Source organism: Columba livia, chromosome 3 (assembly GCF_036013475.1).
Source record: "Columba livia isolate bColLiv1 breed racing homer chromosome 3, bColLiv1.pat.W.v2, whole genome shotgun sequence".
Classification (NCBI taxonomy): domain Eukaryota; kingdom Metazoa; phylum Chordata; class Aves; order Columbiformes; family Columbidae; genus Columba; species Columba livia.
This window is the reverse complement of record NC_088604.1, coordinates 71,123,016-71,137,920: the sequence shown is the minus strand read 5'-3', so window position 1 is coordinate 71,137,920 and position 14,905 is coordinate 71,123,016. Positions and strand designations below refer to the sequence as shown.

Genomic DNA, 14,905 nt, shown 5'->3' with positions numbered 1-14,905 from the left:
AAAGTAAGTTCTTGCAGCTATTGCGTTCAAAACAGTTATTACAAACTGCTCTAACAGCAGCAAAATAAACAGTAATGAAAAACCTTGAAAAAACACTTAGTGCAATTCCGAGGAAGCCTTCAGTAAAAAGCAAGAAAAAAAAAAAAAATCTGTTTTTTTTCATTATTTTATATTACAGAGCAGCAGGAATTTGCTCAGAGTTTGTAAAAATAAAAGTCTATTTTTTGTTAAATACATCCTGTGTAAATCTGGTACAGTGCTTACAGGGTGAAAAAACTAGCCTGGTTAGCAAGATACAAAAATTCTGTGACTAGCATGGACATTGAAATGATGTACATGTCACGTATTCCTGTTGTGAATATACCTCCAGAGACTGTAAAAAAAAAGTTCACATTTAAACCTAATACTGACTTACAGTAATGACCATATCTGACCTTGTGCTCACATTTGAATCTTGTCTGCCTGAGCTCAGTATTTCTGAGCATTCAATGTTAAATCTTAGTCACCAATATCTTGTGATTGCTGCCAACATATTAATAGGACTTACTGTTACAAATTTAGTAATGAATTTGATAAGATTTTTAACAATATAATTAAATCTGACTTTTTAATTTGCTATGTTCAAGAGAATTTGGCTAAGCTATAGGGAAACAACAAGGTTTGAGGGTTTTTCTGAACAAGAATCACTACCACAAAGATAAACTGCAGATACAGTCCTTCTTAAAGTTCTTCTAGTGTAAAAAACTTAACGGAATAGAAAAATCTTCAAATTATGAAGGATGAACACAATTAGACTCGTAAAAAGGACCACATCTCTGTTAAGGTCTGGATCAACTTCCTCCCGAGAAAAAAAGCTTTTTTACTTTTGGAATGTATCACTGCTTGGCAGATGTAGGCCCATGTTTTTGAGTAAGGAATTGGAAGGAATATCTGCTACCTGCTGCCCTCACAAATTTTATAGAGAACAAGAGCACACAGAACCATCCCATCAGTAGAACAAAAATCACTGAAAGCAACTTTGAGCTGGATGGGAGAGCAGGAACAAGAGCTTTGGTGTTCCAAGTTTCCAGATTACAAGGATCTTGTAGATACTATTTTACTCTAGAAAAGAGGCATCTGGATAACTTAACTTGACAATAAAGCCTGGCAGAAAAAACACCTAACAGCAATCTCATAGTGCAAAAGGGGAAAATCAAACTATCATCTCTTCTGGCATGAGGCTGTATAAAAAAAAGGCAGAGAGGAAACACAAAATAAAAACATTGTTCTCCAAAAGCATTTGTTGCCCTTGCAACTCCTCCTTCAGTTGGTAAGCAAAAACAAGACAACTAACTCCTTTCATTTCTCAGGACCAGTTCTTCAAGCACACCTCTATCTCTCTGTCCCTGTGATCACCCTTACACCTGCTCTATTCTTCCTTTCTACAGGAGGTGACCCATCTTATCTAGTTAAATGCATCCATTTCACATCTCTTCTGAAAGCTAAGACATAAATATTTATGAGGGTCACATTCAGCCTCTCATTGATTTCTCTCAAACCATTAAAGCAGATATTATGTAAGGCACATCAATGTCAAGGCTAAAACTAATGAGGAAAAAAAAAACCCAAACAACCACCTTATCTTAAAATCAGAAGAAAGTCTGAAGGAGATAGAGGTGCTACAGATAATGCCTTGAAGTAATCTGAGGAAACAAAAAAACATTTTGTCATGTTGTCATCTTAAAACAACATCCCAAGGCAGAAATCTAGGGCTCTTCTGTATTCACTAAATATTTCAAAATAAGGTTTTAAAGAAGAAACAGTACCAGCACAATAGTTTCAGTTTTAAGAAATATTCAAATTCAACATCAGATGTATATAGCTACATTTTTCCTCCCAGAGGTATCAGGGGAAGGCGGGATATGTGATCAGTTGTCTCTGTAGTGCAGGAATGAAGAACCAGTGTGCTGGGGAAAAAAAGGCAGCACTTGGGCAGCGAGGAAAAATTCACGTACTACTGAGAGAGTAATTTTACCGTTTACTGCTGACACTAACCGGAAAAAAAGCAATGGCATCCTTCAGCAAGTAAGTCTGCAGATGCAGATTTTACAGGATCTAAGTTTTCATTAGAACAGCTTACAGCAGAAAAGCTTGCAAGAGCACAAAAACCACGATGTGATACCGAAAAACTTTTAAACTTAAGTACAAAATGTGATTAAGCTTATTAACACAATTTTCTACAAGGATGAAGTAAAGAGCCTCAGAAATTACCAAGACTATTATCACAATAAGTTGACACAAAAAGGAGAACCTGTTCCAGTGCACCTTTTGTCTCTCAGTCGGCACATCCCTGCTCGCCCTGCATGGAAGCCAACAATCATGTGAACTCAGTCACCAATTTGATGGGGAAAAAAACATGTTATTTTTGGGGCTCATCAGTTACCCATCAGATCAATAAACTGAAGTGAAAACTCCACAGACACATGACTGCTAGATCCAGAAAGAATGCAGTGGGGGAGCCTGGCTTCCTCTTGGGCAGAGACCAAGGGGAAGAAACCAACCTGCTGCTCCAACACATTGTGTGTCATGTGAAATCACACCCTCAGTCACTCTATTCCGCCAGCAGCTGGAGCAATTTATAAGGTTACTGTCTTTTCTGCTTTGCATTGACACTTTGCCACAAGCGACCAGCCCCCAAGATGCACAGGTATAACTGAAAACACCAACTCTGGTTGTTCACTGGTGCTGCCAAAACAATCCAGCTTAGCTGGAATGTCTTTGTTAGCAAGATTTTCCAACTTAAACCACTTCAATTTTAATTAGACAACCAAATGTACTTAATGTTATGCTAGCAAGTTTCATATGGCAGATATTCCAAGTTGAGGGGGAGAAGAAAGGATGTCAGGAGATGAGACTAGCAATTTTTAGTCTGGGTCAACTGCAAAACTTAGGCAATTACTTATTTCCAGCAATGATAAAAGCAAAACACTTGGGCAGGAAGATGCTTTAGGTAACACCTGTATCGCTACCAAGCACTGATTCAATTATGTAAATCCAGTAGCTCATTTATAAAATAATCTACAAACAAGGGCTCTTCAACACAGAAGTAACTACGGAAACATTAAAACTTCATTAGTTAATAGTCAGGATGTAATAGTAGCCCTGTAATAGCCATGCTTCACTCACTGTCTACAGCTTGTTTATGTTTGAAGGCTAACTCGTAGCATGGCTGCATCAATGCAAACACCCAATGCTGCGATGAAGTCCTGACCCACATCTTGCCACCTGCTTGATAACCCTGGGTTTACGCTACAACAGCCCTGCTCACAGTTTAGCACCGAGTGCAGTAAATCCCACACCAGTTGAGGCCTGAGAGAAATACAAAGCAAGTATTTCTGCTGCAAGATCAGCAATGGTTTGTAGCAGATTTCACTGTGATGGAACAACCACTATTTCTGCAGAAACCTACAAGGAAGAAGAAAACCTCACTGGGGAAAACACTAATGTAAAGCTGGGAGCTAAACCATTAATCTTTAACTGATTCCCAATAACGCCTTTTCCCCTCTGTAACTCTCATTTAAGGTTTTTAATTACAACAGGACCCAGCGAGTGTGAACACACTTAATTTCTACAGTAGGCCTCAAGCACATGCCTGACTGTAGCCAGTTCCCCCCATTATAAAGTCCCTTACAGCTCTGCTACACTGACTAGCAACATTTATTTTAAGAAAGAAATTAAAACAAAATCTTCTGCTGCTCAATATCTCGGAACTACCACAGTCAGTTTTGTAAATCACTAATACTTTGCCACTTTTCCCAAAATTCTCTTGTATTCATGGACAGAAGCTTCTGGGTGCTTGATTATTATCTTTATGACAGACAGACAAAGAGTCACCAAAAAGATGTACCAAAGGCTATTGAACCAGCAGAGAACTCCTGAAGCACCTTTTGACTCAGTACAAAAATATGGTAAACTTCAAAAAGACAGAAATTGTCAAACAATTAGTTAAAAATAAATTAAGCAAAATGCAGATTAGTATTCATCGTATTTTTCTATTGCAAGCAGAGATAAGAGCTACTGAGACCTATTTATATGATCTAAGGAAGTAATTTTTCTTCTGCAAGTTACACCAACTAGAAATAAGTACAAAAAAATTAATTAAATGAAGCTCTTTTAACAATTTTGGCAGTTTTTCATGTTTTCATCTCAGAAAAAATAATTATCAGAACTTCCTGTTCTTTTTTACTAGTAAATTTGGAAACAGGTTAGCTATTTTTTCCCATCACAGTATCACAGTATGTTTGGGATTGGAAGGGACCTCAAAAGATCATCTAGTCCAGTCCCCCTGCTGGAGCAGGAACGCCTAGGTGAGGTCGCACAGGAACATGTCCAGGTGGGTTTTGAATGTCTCCAGAGAAGGAGACTCCACAACCCCCCTGGGCAGCCTGTTCCAGTGCTCTGGAATCCCATCTTGGATGATTTTAAGTTTTCATGCAAATTTGGATTATGACATAACAGCATTTACAGAATATACATGTACATTCATCTCTAAGCTTTTTTCCCTATTTACAAATAGATTATTTGATTAAAACCATGCCATATGTTATTTCAATAAGAAAGAACAACAGACCTATTTAATTCTGACATTGCTCTATAATGTGTAAAAAGTGTGTAAATGTTGATGGGTCTATGAGGTTTCCACATCCACATTTAAGCCGACCAGGTAAGGCTGCAAACAGAAGCAGGAGCTAAGAGAGCTTCGCCCAGCTCAGCTAGTATCCAGCTCTCTTCTCGTCGATGCCTCAGAACAATTGGTTTCAGTCACCATGCTTCATCCTTAGTGCTACTTTTTCAACTTAACTATACCCTAACTCATCTTTGGGGGAAAAAAAAAAAAAATAACTGACATTTCCAATAATAGCTATACATATATATATTTATATTTATATATTTTTTTTAATGAGAAGCCCTGAAATATGTTTTCAGCGCTAAAGACAGTTCGGCATTATATAGCACAGTATAAATCCGAAGGGTAAGTGCTGCAGTTGAGTTCTCGCACCTGCACAAACCAAATCCCAATGTCTCAAAGTACCCAAGCTACACACTCAAAAAATAAAGTATATTTAATTAAGAACTAAAGAAAAATCTATACTAACAAATCTGGATGGATTTTCAGGAAAATTCAAGCCACATCCGGAAAAGTTACACACTACTAGGAAAAGAGATACTATGACCAAAAGCGTTAAGCTGCTAGGCTCAACTATATCATATATAACAGTGATAAATTGGGAAAGACACAGACCTAGCACAAAATATAACAATATCTGTTACAGCCATTCTTCCTCCACTCTCCCATGCACAAACTTTACTGTTCTGGCAGAAAATTCCATTCCTAGACAAGAAAAAGCTAACAATTGGGGTTGATCCCAGAGTTTCAGTTCGTCTTTTAGATAAAGTCAAAGTCTACAAGAACTCTGAAGGTGAAGCATTAGAAGTTCAGTATGTTTTTAGTGGAAGCTGGTGCCTAAGCACTGGATGCTGGACTACGAGTCTGCAACCTTTGGAAAAGCCAGGCAATGCAATGGAGCTGCAGTCTCTGCACTACTTGGAGCAGGCCAAATGCTCACTGGACATGCCCAAGGGGAGTTCTACAGGACAGCCGAGGAGTCACAGAGGCGTAGTGAACTGTGACCTTCTTATCACTTAGTGAATGGATGTTTCATAGCTAAAATAGTAAAAACTTTTACAAATAGTGCTCTGAGAGAAGCTATCAGCAAGTAAACCAGCAGCACATGTAAGCCAAGGGCAGAATAAATCATACTTGTATATCACATTAGAAAGCAACACAGAACAGTCAATACCATTAAACATTAGCAGGACACAGAAGGATCAGAATGAATTTCCTCTTTCCACTCCTTGAGAGCAGGAGATATTCATCAGGGCAATAAAGTTATATCCCATCTTGTCTGGATCCAGAATAAACCTGATCAAGGTTCATGACATGATGTCACATCCCAGGTTCTTGGACTAGACATGAGTGAACATTTGAGCAGCACTCAAACTCAAGAGTTAAGAGCAAACACCCTGGTTTGGCTCTATGTTGGCGATCAGCCAAGGATGAGCACAGGATAATTATCAGCTCTTTAAATGAACAAGTTTCTAAGTTATTTTTTAAGACTGAAAAATTATTTAGCTAATAGTTTTCAGGCCAAATATAGCATCAATGCAGTTATCACTTGAGAGCAGAGGAAAACTTAGGGAAAGTAATAGCCCCATATACAACAGCAAATCCAATCACACAGCTGAAGAAATAAGAACTGAGATACCTGTATCCTTCTGTGCTGACAGAGGTAAACATGCTATAATACTTGACTAGCAGTGGATACTATTAAAAATGTCTTCTAAATCTATTTTAGATGCAGTTTAAAAGAATGGTTTGTATATAATTTAAGAAATGTGGTTGTCATGGAAGCCAAATCTTTATAAGCCTCTAAAAATCCCAGTTCGTTCCCTAAAATAAAAATTACTGCATATCCCTTTTATCCTTTCCTTTAAATTCAGTAGATCTGTTTTTCATCACAGCACAGTTTGCATTTGAATTCCACAAGGGCCAATATCACCAGCTTACATAATAGTAAAACCAACCTTGACACAGACAGCACTAATTAACAGATATAAAAACAACTCAAGCAGCCACACAAGGCAGACTAATCCTTGCTGCTACAAATGCCAAAGACATCTCAGCTAGCACTTCATGTGTGTTTGCATGTAGGTGAAGCAATCATTCATCCCAATCTTGCAGATGTAAACAAGAAAATGCAATACATGAAGAACAGAGATTACATCTTACCTCATTTAAATGCATGGGGGAAAAAAAGGATGGTAAACTCTATACACTCAGATAATTTTTCAGATAATTTAAGATGCTAAGTTAATAAAATAATTTTAAAGTCTTCCACTGCTGATACACTATCAGTTATACAGATAGACTGGCAAACAGAAAAATAGTTTGAGCACAACTTGGGACGTGACCTCAGGCTTTCCCCAAACAGATGCTGCAGACTGACAGCCCACTTCACTGGCATCACAGAGCCAACCAATCTGAAAGACAGACCACTGAAAAATTCCCAGGCACAGAGGAAGCCTCCACATTATTCACAGTTCCATCCCGCTTTATTCAGAGCCTTGCTCCTTCCTTCACCCTTTGCACTGGATGCATGCCAGGAGAAAGGAGGACTACAGGCAACCAAGGCACAAGTCAGAGTAGCCCTATGGCTCTTTATGCCTTTGCAGTGCCACCAAAATTGGCACCCCAACTTAAGGAGTCATTTTTCTCTATAGTGGATTTTGTGCCAGAAAAGTCTTGGGAAAGCCTAAAACTGGGGTTGGAAAATTTAAAGCCATTAGGCCATAACAAAGAAGCACCAAATATGTACCCATTTTAATTAGCATTCTAAATTCTCTAAGTGGAAACATCTCATCTTGAAGACTTCCCGATGCTTTTTTTCAAGGATTGATACTTAAATGTGAATTCTTTCCAAGACTTTTTAGTACTATCTTTTCATTTATCCATAAACACTGTAGGCTGTCCAATGTCCAAGTGCAAACCTATCTCAAAATCAACATCTGCTCAGAGGTTCCCAGAGAATTTTTCAGTTTAGAGCTGCCTCCCCTCTCTTCCGACCCCAAAGTTTATGTTTCAAGAAAGAAAGGAGGATGTGGGAAAAACAGTTTGCTTTTGGAGAGGGATTCTCAATCAAATGCTTTGGACTAAGGATTGCATAAATCAAAAAAGGCCATGAATATATTGTATGCTTGCCTTAGATTTACAAAATGTACCCTTGTGTTTATATTCTGACAAGACATAGAATCCTTACACAAATACATTTTTCCAACACATAAGGCAGTCTCACAATAAATCAATAAACTGTCTTTTTAAAACTAATGTAGGTATACTGCTGATGAGAATGACCAAGTACTTCTCTAGCGTAATTGAATTTAACTCAAAAAGAATGCATTATACCACTGCACTTCACCGCTACCCAGAACTCTTTATCAATAAGAACACATTCATATTCTCCAAACAGCATTAAAAACTCTCTGCCTTGAAATGGATTTCAAATTCTCAAGCCTGCACAGTCCTACTGATTTCAACAAGATTCTGACCTCACAGCGGCAAGACTAAACACCTAATAAATCCAGAATTTAAATCAGCTTTAATCATGTTGAAAAAGCTTCAGACACTTTGCCCTTGTATCACTTTTCGGAAAAAGCAAGTACTATGTAAAGCCAGAGAAGCAGTTCTGTTCTAAATCAGATGTGAAGTTGATACACAATGTACACACAGAAGTGAATCACAGTGGAGTACATGCATTACCCGACACAAATTAGGGCTACCTAATTGTTTTGCGACATCTCCTTCCCACCCACCAGCTCACTCTGAAATAACTAATTCAATTTTCATTTGCTGGGTAAAGTTGCCACCACACTATCCACACCCACATCCGACTCATATAAACTGTCTTTTAATACGCAGAATCCAGCAGAGGTCAGAAATGGCCCTAGACAGGAAATGCCTGGGTGTTTTCCATCCAGGCACAGCAGATTACTCTCCTACATGAGGACAGCCTAAGTCTAGGGTCATGCTGTTGTACAAACCATATTTCAAGTCAATTTCTGCTTAACCTGCACTATTACTCTTTGAAGATACTGTAAAAAGGAACTGGAAAGCTTATTTATTCAGCTGCCCTACTAGCATTTGTATTTCATAATATTTATGTTAAATCTAATTAACTGTGATATACCATCTGGTTTTGGCATTCTCATGACGTAACAAAAACAAATCATTAAAATACATTGATGAAATCTCAAACGAGACGTTGTTCAACTCCGCAGTCCTGATCCAAACTGGAGTGCATCACCACTTCCCTTTTATTACATAAGTATGAAACAGTAGCTTGCAATCTCCAAGAGTGATTTCAGGAACACGACACCATCAAGGTTTTTTGCACAGCACACCTGGAATACAACGTGCCAGACTACTGCCTGACAGTACTAATTGATCACACAAGCGTCTTAAAAAAACGTTTCCTGAATGTCTCCTAGTGAGAAGTAAAGTGCATCAACAGGATGTTATTTTAAAAGGAGAAATAATTGCCAGGGAATTAATAACTTGGACTTATGCAACACTTCTACAGCCAGTTGGAAACACTAAACCATGAAGTAATTTGCATCCCCATCTCTCAGCAGGGCACAGATGGAGACTTGCAAAAAGCCAATCTGCAGGTCAGCACATTCAGGAGGTAACAGCAGTTGCAAAAAGCTTGAGGCGCTATAGCGCCAGTCCTCTTTGTGGAAGATATTTTGGTTTTTTAAACTGTATCTTCTGACAAATACCGATTGCAACGTTGCCAGGAATGACACTCCAAGAGCCTGTTGTTTTATCGGTGCGCACCCAACTACCCGGTCGTAATCCCGGCTGCTGTAAACACGGGACACCCTCCTAGAAGGCGGTGTTTTTATCGCTGCGGTTCACAAGTCCACGAGCATAGGTCACATTTTGTCAGCGCTGCCGGGGGCTTTAACTGCTGCTCCCCCGCTCCCCGCACCCCTCGTAACCACGCACTCTGGCCCCAGGGCCGGCAAAAGCTTTCCCCGAGAGCCGGCCCTGCCAGTGCCCCTGAACACCGCCCCGTTTGCTCCGGCTGCTCAACCAGGGGGGAAGGAAACGATCTGTCTTTCATTGCGAGGCGCCCACAAAACATCGCCTTACCCACCGCAGCCACTAGAGATTTATTATCGAAGCACTTTCGCACTCGGGGGCGCTTCATAAAAGCGCGGAAGTAGCAGCAGCAGCCGGAGCTTTTGCACGGCCAAGGGGCAGGGGCCGGGAGGGTTAGGCAGGCACCCCTGGCACCACCGCGCTCCCCACGCCGTGCCCCGGCGGCCCCGGGCGGTGCAGCAGGGGCGGCCGGCACTCGCTCCCCCAGCTCGGCTGCACAGCACTGGTCGGCTGGCAGCGGTCGCCCCGCGCCGCTCTCTGCACGCAGCTCCCTGTTTGCAGCGCTGGGTACTGACCTCTCCGGCGGCGGCGGCTCCTCCATGGCGGCGGCGACAGAGACCAGCACGGCGACGTCTCTCATGCATGCACCGAGGGCGGCATGGCGGCGGATCGCAGTGCGCGGCCCAGCCCGGCCCGCTGCGGAGCCGGGGGTGCAGCGGGGAGGAGGAGGGGAAGGGGGGGGGATCTCTACCCAGCTGCAGACACCCGGCCGCGCAGAGCCGCCCGCGCGGCCGCCATCTTGGGAACAGCCTCCCCGGGCAGCGAAGCCGGGAGCATCGCTACGGCGCGCGAGGAGGGACCCGCCGAGCCAGAGGCGCTCGCTCGGTAGGGGCCGGGCGACGGCTCCCCCCTCCCGCTGCGCCCGCCTGGCTGGCGGTGGGGACCGGGCGCGCTGGGGAACTGCGGCGCTTCCCTCCCGGGAACGCGAGGGGATCTGCCCGCGGTGCTGCGGGAGGAGCCGCGTTCGGTCCGGCGCCGGGCGGTGCTGGAGCGCGGCGGGAGCTGCCGCCCCGCCAGCTGGCGCCTGGCTCCCTCCCCGCCCCGGGCAGCAGCTGGCGGCCGCTGGCGGCTGCCACTCAGGGGTGCCGGGGGTCCCAGAAGCTGCAACTTTCCACAACTTTAGCAGCCAGGGGTTGAAGAAAAATCCGATTACCGAGGGGTTTTTACCCCAGCAGGTAGTTGCTCCTCGCAGCCTGACTGCGAGATGGGCACCGCGCTGGGGCTGGAGCTGCCGCAGCCTTCTCCAGAGAGCTCAAAGGCATGGAAGGCCCTCGAGGTCCCTTGAGGGGCTACATGGCAGAATGACTGGGGTGTGCATAGCTTTGCAGAAAAGAGAACAAAAAAAAAAGGGCATCATTTATTTTGTTGCTTACGAACTAACTTGTTTCATTTTATAAACATGGTCTTTCTAAAGCCTCCAGCAGCACTGGTTATCAGCCTCAAACAGAGACGCGGAGCCACGTTGTCCATTTGGAACCACAGGGAGGAAAAATGTGATTTCCTGAACCATAGTTTGGCTGGGATACCCATGTTAACGCCCTTCCAAGGCAGAAAAGTGCCATGAGTTATTTAATTGTTGCATTTGGTGAGAGAGAGAGCCTCATCTTTTGTTTTATAGGGCTGGCAGCACAGCAGCAAACCCTGGCATCAGTAATGGGTATACAAACAGTATATGTTATTTCTGAAGAGTACTGGAATCAGTGCTGGATTCTGCTTTATGCACAGTTCCTTCATTAACTTAACTGTCCAAGAAATTAACACAAATTTCTAGCCTCACACTGAGGTCGAGTTGTAATGTCGCTGTTCATGATATAAAGTTGTCCATGTAGCTACCCAAGTTTAAGAAGTTTCTACAAATTGATTTTAACAAGCCCTTTGAAATAAGATATTATTTAAAAGCTAGAATGCAGAAGATACTTCTACTATATGTTTGTCATCTTAATAAGTACGTGCATTAAAATGTGGGACCAGATGAATTACATTTTGCAGGAGGCCAGTTTCATGTTTTCTACAGGTCAAGAAAAACACCTGAATCATCATGACCCTGATAGTCATGACATTTAAACATCAATACATTTGGTGTTTATGTGAAGAATTATTACTTAAGATTACCTCATAAAATGGAAAAAAAAAAAAAACAACAGTATTTAACATGTTAATGATTTTTGGTCAAATACTTGAGCTCAAACCCAAAAAGCAGTTCTAAAGACAGATATACACAATACTTTCTTACTAATCTGTCACTGTGAACAAAAGTTAGAAACCATCGATGAAGAAAGTCAATACGAGAAATTCTGAAGTGCTAACCTAATAAATTACTTGTCATCTCCATAAAAGCATAAATTCTCTAAATCTAAAGTAAAGCTGCTCTTTTCACAGTATGTACCTTTTTAGTATGGTTGCAAATATCAAAGGTCCAATGTCATTGATGAAATAATTGCATAGCAATGGCTTTTAGCATTCTTTTCAGCTATGTTACAGGTCATCATCTGACACCATCTCTTCAGCTATTTGCAGGGCAGCAAAGTCTTTAGCAATCATGGCAAAAATTTTCAGCTTCATTGTTTCTTCTATCAAAACAGTCAGCGTAGTGATATGGTAGAGGCACAGAGTTCTCATTAACTAGGAAAAAAAGATCTGATATTGCCTTTTGCCACAGAAGTGACGGCATGATTATATAGATGTACAGACACCCCAAGGGCCCTGAGCAAAAGGTGGAACTGGGGACTGCCCACTGCTTTACTTTCTGTAAATATTAAGATGATATGCTGAAGCAAATTTGGGTTCACTGCAGATTTGGCTTCACTGCAGCCTCCCAAACAAGGAGGTCCAGAACAGAATTCCTTGCATGGCTCTTTCCCTGTAGGGCAACCCAGCACCCTGGGTTGCAACACATTCTTGTGGCGTACCATAGAGAATATGCTAAAACTACAGATAACTGGCCAAGCAAATCAAGGCTGTAAGTTTGCTACAATGGCAATTCTTTGTCTGCAATAGGCCATAATAAGCAATATAGCTCCTGGCATCAAGGAGAAAATTGTGAGAGGTTTGTGAACAGCCTAAAGAGGGATTGGAAGGAAAGAAGAGATACTATATGGAGCTGATAGTACAGTAAACAGCAGACAACGTAAGACTGTCACAGTCTTTATAGAGATAATATTTAGCAAAGACAAAATTTAAAGAAGTTACAGAGGTCTTACAAAAATTGATATGCACAAAATTATTTTAATTATTTTTGTCTTCTTTGGGTAATGTCTTTTTATCTCAAAGACTCCCTGACTGCGAGTTTGTGGGTCTGAACATACCAACATTGCCCAAGTGCATGGAAATTGATAAATGAAGTTGTTAACTCTGGTTCCACTACTGGAACAGAAGAAGGCACAAAATTAAAACAGATGTCACAATAAATGATGTCTTAATCTGTCAGAAAATTGATTAAGAATATTAGTAATGTTAGTCGTTTTCATTGCCTGATGTGACAAAATCATGTTCCCAAAATTCTAGGTTTAAAAAAAGAAAACCAAAACCAGGCAACTGTCAAAATAGACAAACTTCTTTCAGTTTAATTTCTATTTTCTGAAGTTTTAGGATTAATTTTTTTTTCTTTTTTTCTTTTTTTTTTTTTTTTTCCAGCAACCACGTGGGTTTATAATTTTAGCAGATACTGCTATTGCTTAGGAATTGCTTTTTATTCCAGCAGCATGCCTTTTATTACACCAGCGGTCCTAGAACTTGCAATAAAAAATGAAGAGATTACAATAGCATCCTTATAACAAATATAGGTCTTTCAAATAACTTTTTAAAATTTCTACTGCAACTACCACTTAAATTTCCATATATTCCTGATGCATAGATTCTATTATTCCTTCTTCCTCATGTTATCACAACTATCAGAGAGGATTGTAAGTGCAGCCGTGCTTTTGTCATTTGTGAGTTCTACATCTCTTTTTCTATACACAAAAAATGCTAATGAAGAAAAAGAAAGATTTGGTCTATGTAGGTAATTAAATACATTACAAGAATCTCTTTCAATTTTTTTTCTCCCAATACCTGTCACAAGGCCAAACTTTTATTTCGGTTTATGAATGTTATGCAGACAAAAGCACAGCATTAACAACAGTTAATGAAATGTAGTAATCAGACAGTTCTTGATGAAAACAGCTTTGTAGATTAAGTTTTTCCTTCCAATAAATTATTTAATTCCACTAAAAGCTGTTTAAAAGTGGAAGCAAAGTTAATTTGGACATAATCCCCCTTTCAACAGTGGACATTAGAAAGCAGCCTGTTAGGTATAGTTAGTCTAGATCTGCTTAGGTGTGCTGAAGAGAGAATTTTGATTTTGTTCTTGGTCACAGATTAGAAATGCTCTTCTGCATGCAATGAAGAATAAAACATGAAAAACACCTGCAGTTAATATCTACAAGACAATCTGACACCATTTCTTTCTTATGTAGCTACTCCATAATAAAAATAGAATACCAAGATGCATTTCTACCTGGAAATATGTAGATTCTTCCATCTACAGTTTTGTTGCTTTCACAGAAGATCAGGCTGGGGGTTATTTTATTGAAACGGAACTCAGTTTTCAGTGTCGTGTGATTTGAGCTTCGCTGCAACTGATTTGAAGTGTGAACCTCTGAAAGAAATTAAGGAGCCACGCTGTATATACCCGTGTTCAACCATCCGTTACCACTGTGATTCATTCACTTCAGAAGCTGGCGTGCTGGCTGCCAAAGCTTGTTCAGCAGCGTGGTTTAACACCCGTGCTGTAATAGGAGCCAGCTAGCTTGATGGAGGTAGAGTATTTCTGTCTGAACACTGTCATCTCACATGCTGCATGTCAGATCACACACGGCTTGATATCATTAACTCATCACTATTAAAGGAGTATTTTGTTAGCAAGAGTAGCATGAGGTCAGAAACATTCCTGGCATTATTGTCTTGACACTTCAACTGGGTTTTGTTTTATTTTTTTTTTGGTACTTCCTGTCCTAAAAAGCAACTGTATGTAACACTGCCTTTGGCATCATTAAAACGGCATGACCCACATAAGAGAAGTGTGAACCTCAGTTGTGCTTAAAGCAGTATGCTTGTACTGTGTAAAGCTGGCCTTTGGGCTTAGCGTCTGTAAATCTGGGCATAGCTAAAATCACTGGCTGGTTCTCAAAGGTACCTGGACACTGGACGTAGTGATGATTCTCCTTACATATAAAGAGACTGAAAATGTTTCTGAGGCAGCGCATGTATTGTAACAGTCTGGCTACAGTAGCTTGTGTCTTCCCAAGAACTGACTTTGGACCAGTGAAAATAAGCTGCACTGAATTTAGTGCTACTTGAACTTGATTATCAACACAGATTAAGCTT

The 14,905-nt window shown here is 40.9% G+C and overlaps 1 protein-coding gene across 8 annotated transcripts in view; it reads right to left on the bottom strand.

Moving 5' to 3' along the window:
* The window catches only part of MAP3K4 (mitogen-activated protein kinase kinase kinase 4), a 72,709-nt gene extending 58,541 nt beyond the window's left edge, over positions 1–14,168 (bottom strand). For 6 of the 8 annotated variants that reach the window (XR_010471441.1, XM_065057568.1, XM_065057566.1 and 3 more), the window contains exon 1: positions 10,057–10,762. Coding sequence is in view for 6 of the 8 variants with exons in the window: in XM_065057568.1 (XP_064913640.1) it covers positions 10,057–10,121 (65 nt within the window). In the remaining 2 variants the exon portion in view is untranslated. Of the gene's footprint in view, positions 1–10,056; positions 10,763–14,036 lie in introns of those variants that run through there. The other 2 variants (XM_065057571.1, XM_065057565.1) reach the window with 2 other exon arrangements.
* Positions 14,169–14,905: the final 737 nt, after the last annotated feature.